Below are 21,278 nucleotides of genomic sequence, written 5' to 3'. Positions count from 1 at the left end.
CTAGAGAATACATTCTAGGGGAGAACAGAGAATGAGACCCTCATGGGAAAATATCTAAAAGGAACAGACAATTAAGAGAACTAAGAGGGCAGTGTTACTGAGACACAGGGGAAAAAGTATTGGACAGGTAGAATGTAAGGAAGATAAAGATTAAAATGGTCCAGGGAATTTTGATAACTAGTAAAATGATTTTAGAAACTTCAGTGAACCAGTATGAATAGAAATAACAACACCATTATGGGCAGGGAAAGAAATAGAGGTACATATAAATTAGGTTTTCTAGAAATTTGGTTGTGGGGGAAGAAAAAGAATAAGAGCTAAAGGTGGAGACAGGTCTTGGTGAGTTAAACATTTTTTAAACATAAAATGAGAGACATGGTCATGTTTATACCTGTTGCCCAGCCCCATAAATAGACCTTTCCATGGGCTGAATTTTTTTTTTTTTTAAAGCAAGAAAGGGACAGGGCAATAGCTCAATTTTGTGCCCCAACTATTCCTCCATTGGACACCTAGCCCTTTCCACTCTTCCTAGGGCTTTTCCTCTTACTGAAAGCCTACTCTGTACTTACTGTAGTATTTTATATTTCTGTCAAAGAGAAAAATAACTGGAACTCTGCTGCTGCTGCTACTAAGTCGCTTCAGTTGTGTCCGACTCTGTGCGACCCCATAGACAGCAGCCCACCAGGCTCTGCCGTCCCTGGGATCTCCAGGCAAGAACACTGGAGTGGGTTGCCATTTCCTTCTCCAATGCATGAAAGTGAAAAGTGAAAGTGAAGTCGCTTAGTCGTGTCCAACTCTTAGCGGCCCCATGGGCTGCAGCCCACCAGGCTCCCCCGTCCATGGGATTTTCCAGGCAAGAGTACTGGAGTGGACTGCCATTGCCTTCTCCGAACTGGAACTCTAAATACCATTAATTAATACGTATTGTCTACCACGGCACTGTTCTAAGCAGTTTGCACATTTTATTTTCCTCATAAAAATGTCATAGCATAAGACCACCACTCTCATACTTTGTCTTTCAAAGAATTACATTAGGAAGTATGGTATAGTAAAAACATTCCAGACCTCAGTATCACACAAAGCACAATTCAAATTTTGGTTCAATTATTTACTCTTTCAGGACCTTCACCCATCAAGTAGTTATAAAAATGTCTACCTAGAGCTGCCTGAGTGAAGATCAAATGAGATCCCACAATGCTTAGTGCAAAGCCAGGGCTCAGTAATACTATACCTCTGTATGTTGACAAACAAAGCGACAAAAGCCATGAAAATAACAGGGGGAAGAAATTTCAAATGCAATTGTTTATTTCAACCACTACTTACAACAAGGAGCAGAGACATGAATACCTGCACAATTTAAGTTCATGGAAGTCTACAATAAATGTATTATCTTACAAAATAATAATCTATGAGAGTATATAAAAAATGACCGAGCCAACACTATTTAGTACTTTTGATACTTTCATTAACTTCAACTTAACTATTCCCTTTCAGAATATAAAATTAAAAGTTGACAAGCTTTTTATAAAAAGATGTGTAATTCTGTTAATCAGGTTGGGTTCTGAACATTTTCTTCTTCAGTTCAGCTGTTTTCGCATCTATTTTAGCATGGCAGTCCTCTGTTGCCTTTTCAATGCCTTCGTGGTATTTCTCCAAAGCAGCTTTCAAGCTGAGAAATATTTCCTAAGTAGAAAATGAAATACAACAAGGATTATTCCATGCAATGACCAAAACTAAAAGTGAATTAAAGAATTCCAACAGTCTCATTCGTATTTATTCATAATATTTTATTTATTTTTTTTTTTCAAAAATTTTATTTAAAAAAAAATCACATGCTCCCCATCCTGAACCTCCTCCCTCCCAACCTCCCCATACCATCCCCTGGGCCTTCCCAGCGCACCAGCCCCAAGCATCCAGCATCGTGCACTGAACCTGGACTGGCATCTCGTTTCATACATGACATTTCACATGTTTCAATGACATTCTCCCAAATCTTCCCACCCTCTCCCACAGAGTCCATAAGACTGTTCTATACATCAGTGTCTCTTTTGCAGTCTCGTACACAGGGTTATCGTTACCATCTTTCTAAATTCCATATACATGCGTTAGTATACTGTATTTATGTTTTTCCTTCTGGCTTACTTCACTCTGTATAATAGTCTCCAGTTTCATCCACCTCATTAGAACTGATTCAAATGTATTCTTTTAATGGCTGAGTAATACTCCATTGTGTATATGTACCACAGCTTTCTTATCCATTCATCTGCTGATGGACATCTAGGTTGCTTCCATGTCCTGGCTATTATAAACAGTGTGCTCACGATGAACATTGGGGTACACGTGTCTCTTTCCCTTCTGGTTTCCTCAGTGTGTATGCCCAGCAGTGGGATTGCTGGATCATAAGGCAGTTCTATTTCCAGTTTTTTAAGGAATCTCCACACTGTTCTCCATAGTGGCTGTACTAATTTGCATTCCACCAACAGTGTAAGAGGGTTCCCTTTTCTCCACACCCTCTCCAGCATTTATTATTTGTAGACTTTTGGATCGCAGCCATTCTGACTGGTGTGAAATGGTACCTCATAGTGGTTTTGATTTGCATTTCTCTGATAAAGAGTGATGTTGAACATCTTTTCAAGTGTTTGTTAGCCATCTGTATGTCTTCTTTGGAGAAATGTCTATTTAGTTCTTTGGCCCATTTTTTGATTGGGTCATTTATTTTCTGGAGTTGAGCTGTAGGAGTTGCTTGTATATTTTTGAGATTAGTTGTTTGTCAGTTGCTTCATTTGCTATTATTTTCTCCCATTCTGAAGGCTGTCTTTTCACCTTGCTGATAGTTTCCTTTGATGTGCAGAAGCTTTTAAGTTTAATTAGGTCCCATTTGTTTATTTTTTGCTTTTATTTCAATATTCTGGGAGGTGGGTCATAGAGGATCCTGCTGTGATGTATGTCAGAGAGTGTTTTGCCTATGTTCTCCTCTAGGAGTTTTATAGTTTCTGGTCTTATGTTGAGATCTTTAATCCATTTTGAGTTTATTTTTGTATATGGTGTTAGAAAGTGTTCTAGTTTCATTCTTTTTACAAGTGGTTGACCAGATTTCCCAGCACCACTTGTTAAAGAGATTGTCTTTAATCCACTGTATATTCTTGCCTCCTTTGTCAAAGATAAGGTGTCCATATGTGCGTGGATTTATCTCTGGGCTTTCTATTTTGTTCCATTGATCTATATTTCTGTCTTTGTGCCAGTACCATACTGTCTTGATAACTGTGGCTTTGTAGTAGAGCCTGAAGTCAGGTAGGTTGATTCCTCCAGTTCCATTTTTCTTTCTCAAGATCGCTTTGGCTATTCGAGGTTTTTTTGTATTTCCATACAAATTGTGAAATTATTTGTTCTAGCTCTGTGAAGAATACTGTTGGTAGCTTGATAGGGATTGCATTGAATCTATAAATTGCTTTGGGTAGTATACTCATTTTCACTATATTGATTCTTCCAATCCATGAACATGGTATATTTCTCCATCTATTAGTGTCCTCTTTGATTTCTTTCACCAGTGTTTTATAGTTTTCTATATATAGGTCTTTAGTTTCTTTAGGTAGATATATTCCTAAATATTTTATTCTCTTCGTTGCAATGGTGAATGGAATTGTTTCCTTAATTTCTCTTTCTGTTTTCTCATGATTAGTGTATAGGAATGCAAGGGATTTCTGTGTGTTGATTTTATATCCTGCAACTTTACTATAATCATTGATTAGTTCTAGTAATTTTCTGGTGGAGTCTTTAGGGTTTTCTATGTAGAGGATCATGTCATCTGCAAATAGTGAGAGTTTTACTTCTTCTTTTCAATTTGGATTCCTTTTATTTCTTTTTCTGCTCTGATTGCTGTAGCCAAAACTTCCAAAACTATGTTGAATAGTAATGGTGAAAGTGGGCACCCTTGTTTTGTTCCTGACTTTAGAGGAAATGCTTTCAATTTTTCACCATTGAGGATAATGTTTGCTGTGGGTTTGTCATATATAGCTTTTATTATGTTGAGGTATGTTCCTTCTATTCCTGCTTTCTGGAGAGTTTTATCATAAATGGGTGTTGAATTTTGTCAAAGGCTTTCTCTGCATCTATTGAGATAATCATATGGTTTTTGTTTTCAATTTGTTAATGTGGTGTATTACATTGATTGATTTATGGATATTGAAGAATCCTTGCATCCCTGGGATAAAGCCCACTTGGTCATGGTGTATGATCTTTTAATGTGTTGTTGGATTCTGATTGCTAGAATTTTGTTTAGGATTTTTGCATCTATGTTCATCAGTGATATTGGCCTATAGTTTTCTTTTTTTTGTGGCATCTTTGTCAGGTTTTGGTATTAGGGTGATGGTGGCCTCATAGAATGAGTTTGGAAGTTTACCTTCCTCTGCAATTTTCTGGAAGAGTTTGAGCAGGATAGGTGTTAGCTCTTCTCTAAATTTTTGGTAGAATTCAGCTGTGAAGCCGTCTGGACCTGGGCTTTTGTTTGCTGGAAGATTTTTGATTACAGTTTCAATTTCCATGCTTGTGATGGGTCTGTTAAGGTTTTCTATTTCTTCCTGGTCGAGTTTTGGAAAGTTGTACTTTTCTAAGAATTTGTCCATTTCTTCCTCGTTGTCCATTTTATTGGCATATAATTGTTGATAATAGTCTCTTATGATCCTTTGTATTTCTATATTGTCTGTTGTGATCTCTCCACTGTCATTTCTAATTTTATTGATTTGATTTTTCTCCCTTTGTTTCTTGATGAGTCTGGCTAATGGTTTGTCAATTTTATTTATCCTTTCAAAGAACCAGCTTTTTGGCTTTGTTGATTTTTGCTATGGTCTCTTTTGTTTCTTTTGCATTTATTTCTGCTCTAATTTTTAAGATTTCTTTCCTTCTACTAACCCTGGGGTTCTTCATTTCTTCCTTTTCTAGTTGTTTGAGGTGTAGAGTTAGGTTATTTATTTGACTTTTTCTTGTTTCTTGAGGTGTGCCTGTATTGCTATGAACTTTCCCCTTAGGACTGCTTTTACTGTGTCCCACAGGTTTTGGGTTGTTGTGTTTTCATTTTCATTCGTTTCTATGCAAATTTTGATTTCTTTTTGATTTCTTCTGTGATTTGTTGGTTATTCAGCAGCGTGTTGTTCAGCCTCCATATGTTGGAATTTTTAATAGTTTTTCTCCTGTAATTGAGATCTAATCTTACTGCATTGTGGTCAGAAAAGATGCTTGGAATGATTTCTATTTTTTTTGAATTTACCAAGGCTAGCTTTATGGCCCAGGATGTGATCTATCCTGGAGAAGGTTCCATGTGCACTTGAGAAAAAGGTGAAATTCATTGTTTTGGGATGAAATGTCCTATAGATATCAATTAGGTCTAACTGGTCTATTGTATCGTTTAAAGTTTGTGTTTCCTTATTAATTTTCTGTTTAGTTGATCTATCCATAGGTGTGAGTGGGGTATTAAAGTCTCCCACTATTATTGTGTTATTGTTAATTTCTCCTTTCATACTTATTAGCATTTGTCTTACATACTGCGATGCTCCGTGTTAGGTGCATATATATTTATAATTGTTATATCTTCTTCTTGGATTGATCCTTTGATCATTATGTAGTGACCTTCTTTGTCTCTTTTCACAGCCTTTGTTTTAAAGTCTATTTTATCTGATATGAGTATTGCTACTCCTGCTTTCTTTTGGTCCCTATTTGCATGGAAAATCTTTTTCCAGCCCTTCACTTTCAGTCTGTATGTGTCCCCTGTTTTGAGGTGGGTCTCCTGTAGACAACATATGTAGGGTCTTGTTTTTGTATCCATTCAGCCAGTCTTTGTCTTTTTGGTTGGGGCATTCAACCCATTTACGTTTAAGGTAATTACTGATAAGTATGATCCCGTTGCCATTTACTTTATTGTTTGGGGTTGAATTTATACACCATTTTTGTGTTTCCTGTCTAGAGAATATCCTTTAGTATTTGTTGTAGAGCTGGTTTGGTGGTGCAGAATTCTCTCAGCTTTTGCTTATCTGAGAAGCTTTTGATTTCTCCTTCATACTTGAATGAAATCCTTGCTGGGTACAATAATCTGGGCTGTAGGTTATTTTCTTTCATCATTTTAAGTATGTCTTGCCATTCCCTCCTGGCTTGAAGAGTTTCTATTGAAAGATCAGCTGTTATCCTTATGGGAATTCCCTTGTGTGTTATTTGTTTTTTTCCCTTGCTGCTTTTAATATTTGTTCTTTGTGTTTGATCTTTGTTAATTTGAGTAATATGTGTCTTGGGGTGTTTACTTGGGTTTATCCTGTTTGGGATTCTCTGGGTTTCTTGGACTTGGGTGATTATTTCCTTCCCCAGTTTAGGGAAGTTTTCAACTATTATCTCCTCAAGTATTTTCTCATGGTCTTTCTTTTTGTCTTCTTCTTCTGGAACCCCTATGATTCGAATGTTGTAGCGTTTAATATTGTCCTGGAGGTCTCTGAGATTGTCCTCATTTCTTTTAATTCGTTTTCTTTTTATTCTCTCTGATTCATTTATTTCTACCATTCTATCTTCTAATTCACTAATCCTATCATCTGCCTCTGTTATTCTACTATTTGTTGCCTCCAGAGTGTTTTTAATTTCATTTATTGCATTATTCATTGTATATTGACTCTTTTTTTATTTCTTCTAGGTCCTTGTTAAACCTTTCTTGCATCTTCTCAATCCTTGTCTCAAGCTATTTATCTGTGATTCCATTTTAATTTCTAGATTTTGGATCAATTTCACTATCATTATTCGAATTCTTTATCAGGTAGATTCCCTATCTCTTCCTCTTTTGTTTGGTTTGGTGGGCATTTATCCTGTTCCTTTATCTGCTGGCTATTCCTCTGTCTCTTCATCTTGTTTAAATTGCTGAGTATGGGGTGTCCTTTCTGTATTCTGGCAGTTTGTGGAGTTCTCTTTATTGTGGCTATTCCTCACTGTGTGTGGGTTTGTACAGGTGGCTGAATCCTCCCGCTGTCTGGAGAAGTCTGCGACTCAGGGCCAGCGCCTTCCTGGGTCACCCGGGCTGACGCGCTCACAGCAAGTGGCACAATCACCCCAAGATGAGCAAGCTCAACAGAGGACCCAGACAGACCACCGTCCGCACTTCCGGGCGTCACATCGCGTCGAGTGTCGGGCTGTGTCTCTGCGCTACTGCCGACCTCCTCTGAAAAAGCCCTTTGCTGGAAGGTGTTCCCCGCAGCCCAGTCAAAGCACACACCCTGTCTCCTCCGGCCGGGCCGCGGGCGGCGCGCGGCCGGCGGCCGGGCGGGCGCGGGCGGCGGGGCGCGCGCTCGGGCGGCGGCGGCGGCAGGGGGCCAGCGGCGGCTGCTCCTCAGCTGGCGGCGGGCGGTCAGTCAGCGAGAGACGCGGCGCGAACGGAGCGCTTTGCGAGATGCCTATTCATAATATTTTAAAGCCTACATTATCTTATGCACGTGCACATACAGACACACGTGTGCCTACTCTTATTAAGCCACACGGATGCACCAAAAAGTCAGCTACTCAGAAAGAGCAAAGCAGAGACACTAACAATGGCTTGAATTCTAAGACATTAAGGACATATTTTTAATAACCAAAGATAAGTTTTTACTTTGGAGCTTTTCATGTTTACCAGGCAAATACCTAGATTTCTGTAAACAGCTATAACCTCTGTATTTGACTCTGATCATCATTTAAATTACATGTAAACAGGTTTAATAAGTAATCTACAGGACTGAAAAATACACCAGTATTTTTGTTTTAATAAACTGATCGGGCAGTCCTACTATAAGCAATAATGAATTTTCATATAAACCTATATGGATATGTTAAGAATTAAGAAAAAACTACAAAACAATTTTTATAGACTGAATAAAATAATAAAACAATTAGTCTGCATGCATTATCTTTTATCTCATGCTTATCAAATGCAATTTTGATCCATTTATTATTGATTTTTCTTACACAAAACAATTCTCAAATTTTGATACAAGAAAAAGTAGTATTCTGAAAGATTATAAAAGGTGTTCCACAACTGAAATAAAACAGCAGGCCTTTTCCAATGGAAGAAAAAAGCAATAAATGGGTAAAATGGTTATAAATATTCTCAATTTTAACTGCTGTTCCCATTAAACTTTTCTTAAACCCATAGTATAGCTAGTACTTATCTTAGTTTAAATTCTAGTGTAGATACTCTCTGATTTTGAGCAAATTATATAGGTCATAATTAAATATAGTAAGAATTCAAAATGTTTCAAAAAAGAACAACACTATTTCCAGAGACTGCTACCTATGCAAGAACTATTGCTGGGAATCTGGGAACTATTGCTCTAGATTAAGTGAATATAAATAGATGGTGAAGGCTAAACACTTTCCTAAAATCTAAACACGGATCATTATTAAATCATAATACAAAAACAGAAAAGTGTATTTAGATTCCCAACATCTAATCAGACATAAAATTACTACAACTATGATGGAATATAAATCATTAGGGAAATAAATAAAAAAATTTTGACACCTTTATTTCTTAAAGCTTATTGGAAAAATAAGGTGAATTAGTTGCTAGCTTATATAAACACCATTTTTAAAAACTGGCACAATCAGCAGCTACAGATCAATTTAATTTCATGGTTCTATATAGGAATATGCACTTATTCATAGTAAAAGAAAGCTGAATAAATTTGGTAGAAAGACATTACTCAGGAGAAACTATTAAAATGAAGTGTAGCTAAATAAAGATATATAATCTGTAAATATCTGAACCAACCTTTTAGACACACTCAGAGGAACAATTTTCTCCTGAGGGCAACTGTATTCTCAAGGAGGAACCAAATCTGGCAGGTAGAGCCACATGAACGAATGAATGAAATATTAAAGCCCAGTTCTACCGCACGTCCACAGAAGCAAACGAACATCTGAAGTTCCAAGCCAATCCTCACAGGATGTTAAAGCAATAGATCAGAGCCCTCACCAAAGCTACGTATTTCAGTTTCCAATTAACTCTGTACCCAAGTGGAATTTTATATTAATTTGCATAATAAGTAAGTCTTACTGTGATGGCTTGGCTGAAGTTAAATACTTTTAAACTCAAACTCTAGTTCTACAGTGTCTAACATGACAACCACTAGGAACATGTGATTATTTAAATTTACATTTAAACAGTTGCATGCTCCTCAGCTGCACTAGCCACCCTTCAAACACACTGTAGCTCTGCTAAGTCACTTCAGTCATGTCCTACTCTGTGCAACCCCATAGACGGAAGCCCACCAGGCTCCCCCGCCCCTGGGATTCTCCAGGCAAGAACACCGGAGTGGGTTGCCATTTCCTTCTCCAATGCATGAAAGTGAAAAGTGAAAGTGAAGTCGCTCAGTCGTGTCTGACCCTCAGTGACCCCATGGACTGCAGCCTTCCAGGCTCCTCCATCCATGGGACTTTCCAGGCAAGAGTACTGGAGTGGGGTGCCATTGCCTTCTCCGCACTGTAGCTACAAGTACCTAATGGCTACCATACTCAGTAGTACAGAACATTCCCAGCAGTAACTTCTATTGGACAGCATTGGTCTAGGTAATTATCTCACTTTCCAAATCAGAGATATCAGGATTATATAATATCTATGGAGTTTTACGGCCAGTATAGCCATTTATCCACCAAGCATGTATTAACTCAACAACCACCATGTTATTGAGTGCCTCTGACAACAGCACTGTAAGTGGTATAACAGTACAGTGGGACGTGCAGTTATGCTTTTCTACCCTATGAAACATACAATCCAGACTAGTTTGGATACTCAAGCCCTTGAAATATAGCTAGTATAAACCAGGAACTAAATTTTAAATTTTATTTCATTTAAATTAATTTAAATGTAAGTGTAAACAGCCACATGTTGCTAGTAGCTATGGACAGCACAGATCAGAATAGACTAATAATGCTATAGTATGTGAGGAGAGAAATCAACGATATCTGAAAGAAGCCACAGGAAGTTATACGGAGAATACATTTTTCATTACACCTTAAACAATGAAAACGATTAGCTTAGATACAAAACTTTAATAATCCTAGAAGGTAGGGATCATGGCTTCTTTGTTCACACTTATTCTCTGAATCAAATATAAAGGCTACTACCTAGTAGATCCCTTTCATGGATCATAGCTTTGTCACAGCAAAGAAGCTTAAGTAACTCAAAGACGTTATGAGCCATGCTGTGCAGGACCAACCAAGATGGATGGGTCATAGTGAAGAGTTCTGACAAAACGTAGTTCGATGGAGAAGGAAATAGCAGTCCACTCCAGTATTCTTGCCTGGAGAACACCATGCACAATATGAAAAGGTAAAAAGATACTATGCCAGAAGATGAGTGACCCAGGTAACAAGGCACCCAACATGCTACCGAGCAGGAGCGGAGAACAATTACTCATAGCACCAGAAAGAATTAGGCAGCTGGGCCAAAGCAGAAACAATGCTCCCTTATTGATGTGTCTGGTAGTGAAAGTAAAGTCCAAGGCTGTATACTGTCATCCTGCTTATTTAACTTATATACAGATAACATCAGGTTAAATGCTGAGCTGGATGAATCATAAGCTGGAATAAAGACTGCCAGAGGAGAGGGTGAGATGAATGGAAAGAGTAACATGGAAACTTACATTACCATATGTAATGAGTATGTAATTACCACATGTAAAAGAGGTAGCTAAGGGGAATTTGCTGTATGGCTCAGGAAACTCAAACAGGGGCTCTGTACCAACCTAGAGGGGTGGGATGGGGAGGGAGATGGGAGGGAGCTTCAAAAGGGAGGGAATATATGTATGCCTATGGCTGATTCATGTTGAGGTTTGACAGAAAACTGCAAACTTCTGTAAAGCAATTATTCTTCAAAAAAAAAAAAAATATTGTCAGGAGAAATATCAACAACCTCAGACATGCAGATGATACCACTCTATAAAGAACAATACTGCACAGGAACCTGGAATGTCAGGTTCATGAATCAAAGTAAATTGGATGTGGTCAAGTAGGAGATGGCAAGAGTGAACATCAACATCTTAGGAATCAGTGAACTAAAAATGGACAGGAATAGGCAAATTTAATTCAGATGACCATTATATCTACTACTTAGGCAAGAATTCCTTAGCAAAATGGAGTAGTAGCCTTCCTAGTTAACAAAAGAGTCTGAAACGGAGTACTTGGGTACAATCTCAAAAATGACAGAACAATCCTGGTTTGTTCCCAAGGCAAACCATTCAATATCACAGTAACCCAAGTCTATGCCCCAACCACTAATGCAGAAAAAGCTAAAGTTGACTGGTTCTATAAGACCTACAACAATTTCTAGAACTAAAAAAGACATCCCTTTTCAATATAGGGGATTAGATTAGAAGTAGGAAGTCAAGAGATATCCAGAATAGCAGGCAAGTTTGGCCTTGAGTACAAAATGAAGCAGGGCAAAGGCTAACAGGGTTTTACCAAAAGAAGGCACTGCTCATAGCAAATACCCTCTTCCAACAACACAAGAGATGACGCTACACATAGACATCACCAGATGGTCAATACCAAAATCAGACTGATTATGTTATTTGCAGCCAAAGATGGAGAGAAGCTCTATACAGTCAGTAAAAACCCAAACAAAAAAACCCGGAGCTGGCTATGGCTCATTATTGCAAAATTCAGGTTTAAATTGGAGAAAAGTAGGTAAAACCACTAGGCCATTCAGGTATGACCTAAATCAAATCCCTTATGATACAGCAGAGGTGATGAAAAGATTCAAGGGATTAAGTCTGATAGAGTGTCTGAAGAACTATGGACAGAAGTTCATAACAGTGTACAGGAGGCAGTGACCAAAGCCAACCCAAAGAAAAAGAAATGCAAGAAGGAAAAGTGGTTGTCTGATGAAGCTCTAAAAATAGTTGAGGAAAGAAGAGAAGAGAAAGGCAAGGGAGAAAGGGAAAAATATACCCAACTGAATACAGAGTTCCAGAGAATAGCAAGAAGAGATAAAAACGCCTTCTTAAAGAAGCAATGCAAAGAAATATAGGAAAATGATAGAATGGGAAAGACTAGGGAGCTCTTCAGGAACATTTCATGGAAGGATGAGCACAATAAAGGACAGAAATGGTAGGACCCAACAGAAGCAGAAAAAATTAAGAACAGTTGGCAAGAATACACAGAAAACAGAAGGATAATACAAGAAAGATCATAATGACCCAGGTAACCACAATGGTGCGGTCACTCACCTAGAGCTGGACATCCTAGAGTGTGAAGTCAAGTGGGCCTTAGGAAGCATTCCTACGAACAAAGCTAGTGGAGATGACAAAATTCCAGCTGAGCGATTTAAAAATCCTAAAAATGACACTGTTAAAATTCTGTACTCAGTATGTCAGCAAATTTGGAAAAGTTGGCAATGGTCACAAGACTGGAAAAAATCAGTTTTCATTACAATTCCAAAGAAGGGCAATGCCGAAGAATGTTCAAACTATTGTACAATTGCGCTTATTTCACATGCTGGCAAGGTTATGCTCAAAATCCTTCAAGTGAGGAGTCTGCAGTATGTGAACAGAGAACCTCCAGATGTACAAACTGGGTTTAGAAAAGGCAGAGCATCAGAGATCAAATTGTGACATCTGTTGGATCAGGGAGAAAGTAACAGAGTTTTTCAGAAAAAATACCTACTTCGGCTTCATTTGACTTTGTGGATCACAACAAACTGTTGATAATTCTTAGAAATGGGAATACCACATCTCCTTACCTGCCTCCTGAGAAACCTTTCTGCAGGTCAAGAAGCAATAGTTAAAACCAGACACGAAACAACTGACTGGTTCAAAATTACTCAAGTTAAGGTTGTATACTGTCATCTTGCTTACTTAACTTATATGCAGATAACATCATGAAAAATGCTGAACTGAATGAATCACAAGCTGGAATAAAGACTGCTGGGAGAATATCAACAATCTCAGACATGCAGATGATATCACTCTAATGGCAGAAAGTGAAGAGGAACTAAAGAGCCTCTTGACAAGGGAGGAGAATAAAAAGGCTGACTTGAAAATCAACATCAAAAAAACTAAGATCATGGCATCCGGTCCCATCACTTTATGGCAAATAGAAAGGGAAAAGGTGGAAGCAGCAACAAATTTTATTTTCTTGGGCTTCAAAACCACTGCAAATGGTGAATGCAACCATGAAATTAAGACTTGCTCCTTGGAAGAAAGCTATGACAAACTAGAGAGCATATTAAAATGCAGAGATGTCACTTGACTGACAAAGATCTGCCTAGTCAAAGCTATGGTTTTTCCCATAGTCATGTATGGATGTGAGAGGTGGAGTATAAGGAAGGCTAAGTGCTGAAGAACTGATGCATTCAAATTGTGGTGATGGAGAAGACTCTTGAGAGTCCACTGGACTGCAAGGAGATCAAACCAGTCAATTGTAAAGAAAATCAACCCTGAAAATTCATTGGAACGACTGAAGCTGCAGCTCCAACACTTTGGCCACGTGATGCAAAGAGCTGACTCACTGGAAAGGACCCTGATCCTGGGAAAGAGTCAAGGCAAAAGAAGAAGCCAGCAGCAGAAGATAAGATGGTTAGATAGCATCTCCATCTCAGTGGACGTGAATTTGAGGAAACTCTGGGAGATATGGGGCTTCCCTGGTCGCTCAGATGGTAAAGAATCCACCTACAATGCAGGAGACCCAGGTTTGATCCCTGGGTCAGGAAAATCCCCTGGAGAAGGGAATGACTACCTACTCCAGTACTCTTGTCTAGAGAATTTCATGGACAGAGGAGCCTGGTGAGCTATAGTCCATAGGGCCGCAAAGAGTCAGACACGATTCAGTGACTGAACAAGAACAATCTTGTAGGTATATAGACCGTTTGCTGAATGGTTGACTAAATGTAGGAATAACTAAATGTTTTCCTACCAAATGTAGGAAAACAGGGAATTTGGGTTTTAAACAAGAAACTGTAGCAATAAGAGTCATATTTTAACAAGAAAAATTTGGCCATACTTAGGATTCAGGACAGATTTGATGCAGGAGAATCTTAAGGAATAAATTTAGCAAGTTTTTGCTGCAATTCATGAATGTTAGAAAATTATGTGATAGAAATATGATTAGAAAACAGTTGTTATGAATAGTTATCAATGAGTTTTTACAAGTCATGACATTAACTTGGTGACTGTTTGGATATCAGGATTATCTTAAGAAAATCCAAAACTGCAACTCTTTGTGATATTTTGAAAATGATGATGCCACTGAAGAATATGAGGAAGCTAAATGAAAAAGAGAGGGAAAGGGAAGGGGAAGGAGACAGGCAGAGGGGGAAGGAGAACGTGAGGGTGAGGAAGAAGAAAGACACTGAAAAATGTTAAATTTCATAAATGTTATTTTGTAATGATAAGCTTATCCACTGAAAATATCCATCAGGCAACTAAAATAAGGAGTAGAGTTGAGGTGGCCAGAATAGGAAAAATAGATTTTTAAAAGCTTTATAAATAAAGATGACAATTGAAGTTAGAAGTGATGAAATGTCTATGGAAAGGAATATTTAATGAAAAAGAAGGATCATTAGGATCCAACAAAATTACGAAAAGAAAAATTTGGCAATTTTAACACATCCTTCTTTCCTCTTCATGAAAGATGATTCTAAAGTAAGCTAAAGGGAATTTTTTGACAAAATGTGTCTCAATGTCATCACAGGACTTAGAGACTCTCCCAAGCTATTTTGGAACAAATGGATATGACAATGTCATCTGGGTAAAGGTAAAGTTAGAACAACTTACCAAGTTGAACAACTAACTGCATCGAAAGTTTTGCTGCTACTAAAAATCCAACTTGATATTATGCTTCATTTAACAAAAGTATAGTGCTCTGGGGTTGGTGACACCATTACCTGGAAGACGACATTCAGTACTGAACTCTACATATTAAGCAGAATAAAAGAGCAGGAAACAGACAAGAGGACAGCAAACAGAATGGAAATTAAACTATATAAAGAATGGCTGGGAAACGAGCACTAAGTAACCAGATGAGAAGGCTGAAAGAACCCACGATCTTTATCCTCAAATATCTTAAGCAAAATTTCATTAAGTAGAAGAGGGTACAGATTTGTTCCAGAGAGATGATCTTGGTCCACTAGAGTACAGAAATCTCAATCACCTCAGATATGCAGATGACACCACCCTTATGGCAGAAAGTGAAGAGGAACTCAAAAGCCTCTTGATGAAAGTGAAAGTGGAGAGTGAAAAAGTTGGCTTAAAGCTCAACATTCAGAAAACGAAGATCATGGCATCTGGTCCCATCACTTCATGGGAAATAGATGGGGAAACAATGTCAGACTTTATTTTTTTTGGCTCCAAAATCACTGCAGATGGTGACTGCAGCCATGAAATTAAAAGACGCTTACTCCTTGGAAGAAAAGTTATGACTAACCTAGACAGCACATTCAAAAGCAGAGACATTACTTTGCCAACAAAGGTCTGTCTAGTCAAGGTTATGGCTTTTCCAGTGGTCATGTACAGATGTGAGAGTTGGACTGTGAAGAAAGCTGAGCGCCAAAGAATTGATGCTTTTGAACTGTGGTGTTGGAGAAGACTCTTGAGAGTCCCTTGGACTTCAAGGAGATCCAACCAGTCCATTCTGAAGGAGATCAGCCCTAGGATTTCTTTGGAAGGAATGATGCTAAAGCTGAAACTCCAGTACTTTGGCCACCTCATGTGAAGAGTTGACTCATTGGAAAGCACTCTGATGCTAGGAGGGATGGGGGCAGGAGGAGAAGGGGACAACAGAGGATGAGATGGCTGGATGGCATCACTGACTCATGGACGTGAGTCTGAGTGAACTCGGGGAGTTGGTGATGGACAGGGAGGCCATGCTGTGATTCATGGGGTCGCAAAGAGTTGGACACAACTGAGCGACTGAACTGAACTGGACTGAGAGTACAGAAATGAAAAATTTTAAACTCAAAACAAGAAGTAACATTTTAATAACTAAAAGCTGTCCTAGTAGAACAGCTTGCATGGTGATGAGCTTTATAATACTGAAACAATGAAGCAGAATACATCAGTGGTTCTCAAGAGTTATGCTAAAAAAATTTAGGTTCATGGGCCCCACTGCTGATGGTTCTAATTCAATATATTTGGATGAGGGGTTGCTCATCTTTAACTCTTTTGAATTCTTTATTGTATTCTAATACACTGCTAGATTTTTTTTTTTTAATTTTATTTTATTTTTAAACTTTACATAATTGTATTAGTTTTGCCAAATATCAAAATGAATCCGCCACAGGTATACATGTGTTCCCCATCCTAGTTTTAAGAAACAGCATGCTACAAAGATTTATGGAAAGCATACTACAATATAAGGCACCATTCTAGGCATGGTTTGGCATGACATACTAAGGCAAAAAATTTGATCACTATTGTTAAGAAACTTAAAATATTATTGGTGAGACACATATGCACAAAACTAAAAGGAATTTAAAGCAGGCACAGGCACCTTTTATGATCACAGACAAAAGGTACTTACATTAGTAACTGGTTCATTAATTATATCTGACGAGGTGATAATAAATCTGCTCATACGATTTGGTTAAGAAGTAGGATTAAATAAGGTTTTTCTAACCCTCATTCCAGAGATAAACTGAGGGCCAAAGGCTTGGCAAATATGAAGGAAAGTAGTTGGAATGTAAAAGAAAAGTAATTGGAGTGTAATGTAAAAAAGAAAGAAAAAAATCAGGGTAGACCATGGAAGAGGAAACTCAACTATTTTCTTTTTCTTTCTTTCCTTCCTTTTAAAGCAGCCCTGAGATAATCCTCAGCTGTACATATACACTTATATGTGCACATGCTAACAATCTAATGTTTTGGAGGATAAAGACTCCTGAGAACAGGTGAGGGGATTGTTTACTGTGATTCTTTCTTTTAAGAATCCTTGCAAATTAAATGTGAATGGTGAAAGGTAATGACAGCATGTTTAAATATCTTTCAGGTTTCAGAGATTGTAGGATATCAATGTAGGCAAGATGAAGCAAAATGAAAAAAAAGAGGCCAAGGGATTTTACATGACAAAGGGCTATTTTTAGTGACTCCTGGTAGAGCAGTTTGGGACCATCTCGAGGCTACTGGACAAACTTTAAAGGTTAAAGAGAGAATGATAATGTGATGAACAGAGTAGGAATAGACGACTTCTTTGGGTCTTTGGCAGTCAAGGAAAAACAGAAGCAGGGAACATGTATGGCGCTGTACTGATATTCTGGAAAATAAAAATGTAGAAGACGCCTGTCCACATTAAACTTGAGACTGTCTATGAAACAATAAAATAAATATACTTGAAACAGGCAAAGTAACTTGTTAATTGTGATAAAATTATCATTAAAAAATCTCAAAATACATCTATTAGTGTCCTCTTTGATTTCTTTCACCAGTGTTTTATAGTTTTCTATATATAGGTCTTTAGTTTCTTTAGGTAGATATATTCCTAAGTATTTTATTCTTTCCGTTGCAATGGTGAATAGAATTGTTTCCTTAATTTCTCTTTCTGTTTTCTCATTATTAGTGTATAGGAATGCAAGGGATTTCTGTGTGTTGATTTTATATCCTGCAACTTTACTATAGTCATTGATTAGTTCTAGTAATTTTCTGGTGGAGTCTTTAGGGTTTTCTATGTAGAGGATCATGTCATCTGCAAACAGTGAGAGTTTTACTTCTTCTTTTCCAATTTGGATTCCTTTTATTTCTTTTTCTGCTCTGATTGCTGTGGCCAAAACTTCCAAAACTATGTTGAATAGTAATGGTGAAAGTGGGCACCCTTGTCTTGTTCCTGACTTTAGAGGAAATGCTTTCAATTTTTCACCATTGAGGATAATGTTTGCTGTGGGTTTGTCATATATAGCTTTTATTATGTTGAGGTATGTTCCTTCTATTTCTGCTTTCTGGAGAGTTTTTATCATAAATGGGTGTTGAATTTTGTCAAAGGCTTTCTCTGCATCTATTGAGATAATCATATGGTTTTTATTTTCAATTTATTAATGTGGTATATTACATTGATTGATTTGCAGATATTGAAGAATCCTTGCATCCCTGGGATAAAGCCCACTTGGTCATGGTGTATGATCTTTTTAATGTGTTGTTGGATTCTGATTGCTAGAATTTTGTTAAGGATTTTTGCATCTATGTTCATCAGTGATATTGGCCTGTAGTTTTCTTTTTGTGGGATCTTTGTCAGGTTTTGGTATTAGGGTGATGGTGGCCTCATAGAATGAGTTTGGAAGCTTACCTTCCTCTGCAATTTTCTGGAAGAGTTTGAACAGGATAGGTGTTAGCTCTTCTCTAAATTTTTGGTAGAATTCAGCTGTGAAGCCATCTGGACCTGGGCTTTTGCTTGCTGGAAGATTTTTGATTACAGTTTCAATTTCCATGCTTGCGATGGGTCTGTTAAGATTTTCTATTTCTTCCTGGTCGAGTTTTGGCAAGTTGTACTTTTCTAAGAATTTGTCCATTTCTTACACATTGTCCATTTTATTGGCATATAATTGTTGATAGTAGTCTCTTATGATCCTTTGTATTTCTGTGCTGTCTGTTGTGATCTCTCCATTTTCATTTCTAATTTTATTGATTTGATTTTTCTCCCTTTGTTTCTTGATGAGTCTGGCTAATGGTTTGTCAATTTTATTTATCCTTTCAAAGAACTAGCTTTTGGTTTTTGGAGAAATATACCATGTTCATGGATTGGAAGAATCAATATAGTGATTGCTAGAATTTTGTTTAGGATTTTTGCATCTATGTTCATCAGTGATATTGGCCTGTAGTTTTCTTTTTTTGTGGGATCTTTGTCAGGTTTTGGTATTAGGGTGATGGTGGCCTCATAGAATGAGTAGAATCCAACAACACATTAAAAAGATCATACACCATGACCAAATGGGCTTTATCCCAGGGATGCAAGGATTCTTCAATATCCGCAAATCAATCAATGTAATACACCACATTAACAAATTGAAAAACAAAAACCATATGATTATCTCAATAGATGCAGAGAAAGCCTTTGACAAAATTCAACATCCATTTATGATCAAAACTCTCCAGAAAGCAGGAATAGAAGGAACATACCTCAACATAATAAAAGCTATATATGACAAACCTACAGCAAACATTATCCTCAATGGTGAAAAATTGAAAGCATTTCCTCTAAAGTCAGGAACAAGACAAGGGTGCCCACTTTCACCATTACTATTCAACATAGTTTTGGAAGTTTTGGCTACAGCAATCAGAGCAGAAAAAGAAATAAAAGGAATCCAAATTGGAAAAGAAGAAGTAAAACTCTCACTATTTGCAGATGACATGATCCTCTACATAGAAAAAATCCTAAAGACTCCACCAGAAAATTACTAGAACTAATCAATGATTATAGTAAAGTTGCAGGATATAAAATCAACACACAGAAATCCCTTGCATTCCTATACACTAATCATGAGAAAACAGAAAGAGAAATTAAGGAAACAATTCCATTCACCATTGCAACGAAAAGAATAAAATACTTAGGAATATATCTACCTAAAGAAACTAAAGACCTATATATAGAAAACTATAAAACACTGGTGAAAAAGAAATCAAAGAGGACACTAATAGATGGAGAAATATACCATGTTCATGGATTGGAAGAATCAATATAGTGAAAATGAGTATACTACCCAAAGCAATTTATAGATTCAATGCAATCCCTATCAAGCTACCAACAGTATTCTTCACAGAGCTAGAACAAATAATTTCACAATTTGTATGGAAATACAAAAAACCTCGAATAGCCAAAGCGATCTTGAGAAAGAAAAATGGAACTGGAGGAATCAACCTACCTGACTTCAGGCTCTACTACAAAGCCACAGTTATCAAGACAGTATGGTACTGGCACAAAGACAGAAATATAGATCAATGGAACAAAATAGAAAGCCCAGAGATAAATCCACGATATGGACACCTTATCTTTGACAAAGGAGGCAAGAATATACAGTGGATTAAAGACAATCTCTTCAACAAGTGGTGCTGGGAAATCTGGTCAACCACTTGTAAAAGAATGAAACTAGAACACTTTCTAACACCATATACAAAAATAAACTCAAAATGGATTAAAGATCTCAACGTAAGACCAGAAACTATAAAACTCCTAGAGGAGAACATAGGCAAAACACTCTCTGACATACATCACAGCAGGATCCTCTATGACCCACCTCCCAGAATATTGAAATAAAAGCAAAAATAAACAAATGGGACCTAATTAACCTTAAAAGCTTCTGCACATCAAAGGAAACTATCAGCAAGGTGAAAAGACAGCCTTCAGAATGGGAGAAAATAATAGCAAATGAAGCAACTGACAAACAACTAATCTCAAAAATATACAAGCAACTCCTCCAGCTCAACTCCAGAAAATAAATGACCCAATCAAAAAATGGGCCAAAGAACTAAATAGACATTTCTCCAAAGAAGACATACAGATGGCTAACAAACACATGAAAAGATGCTCAACATCACTCATTATCAGAGAAATGCAAATCAAAACCACTATGAGGTACCATTTCACACCAGTCAGAATGGCTGCGATCCAAAAGTCTACAAATAATAAATGCTGGAGAGGGTGTGGAGAAAAGGAACCCTCTTACACTGTTGGTGGGAATGCAAACTAGTACAGCCACTATGGAGAACAGTGTGGAGATTCCTTAAAAAACTGGAAATAGAACTGCCTTATGATCCAGCAATCCCACTGCTGGGCATACACACTGAGAAACCAGAAGGGAAAGAGACACGTGTACCCCAATGTTCATCGCAGCACTGTTTATAATAGCCAGGACATGGAAGCAACCTAGATGTCCATCAGCAGATGAATGGATAAGAAAGCAGTGGTACATATACACAATGGAGTATTACTCAGCCATTAAAAAGAATACATTTGAATCAGTTCTGATGAGGTGGATGAAACTGGAGCCTATTATACAGAGTGAAGTAAGCCAGAAGGAAAAACATAAATACACTATACTGACGATATATATGGAATTTAGAAAGATGGTAACGATAACCCTGTATACAGACAGCAAAGGAGACACTGATGTATAGAACAGTCTTATGGACTCTGTGGGAGAGGGAGAGGGTGGGAAGATTTGGGAGAATGGCATTGAAACATTTGAAATGTCATGTATGAAACGAGATGCCAGTCCAGGTTCAGTGCACGATGCTGGATGCTTGGGGCTGGTGCGCTGGGACGGCCCAGGGGATGGTATGGGGAGGGGGAGGGAGGAGGTTCAG

The 21,278-nt window shown here is 37.7% G+C and overlaps 1 protein-coding gene across 3 annotated transcripts in view; it reads right to left on the bottom strand.

Moving 5' to 3' along the window:
* Positions 1-990: 990 nt before the first annotated feature.
* NUF2 (NUF2 component of NDC80 kinetochore complex) overlaps positions 991-21,278 on the bottom strand; it is a 51,198-nt gene continuing 30,910 nt past the window's right edge. For 2 of the 3 annotated variants that reach the window (XM_070363109.1, XM_070363118.1), the window contains exon 14: positions 991-1,683. In XM_070363109.1, coding sequence (XP_070219210.1) covers positions 1,546-1,683 — 138 coding nt within the window. In that variant the 3' untranslated portion in view covers positions 991-1,545. The remainder of the gene's footprint in view (positions 1,684-21,278) is intronic. The other variant, XM_005904121.3, reaches the window with a different exon arrangement.

This window comes from Bos mutus, chromosome 3, assembly GCF_027580195.1.
Source record: "Bos mutus isolate GX-2022 chromosome 3, NWIPB_WYAK_1.1, whole genome shotgun sequence".
Lineage (NCBI taxonomy): Eukaryota > Metazoa > Chordata > Mammalia > Artiodactyla > Bovidae > Bos > Bos mutus.
This window is presented reverse-complemented; position numbering and strand designations above follow the sequence as displayed.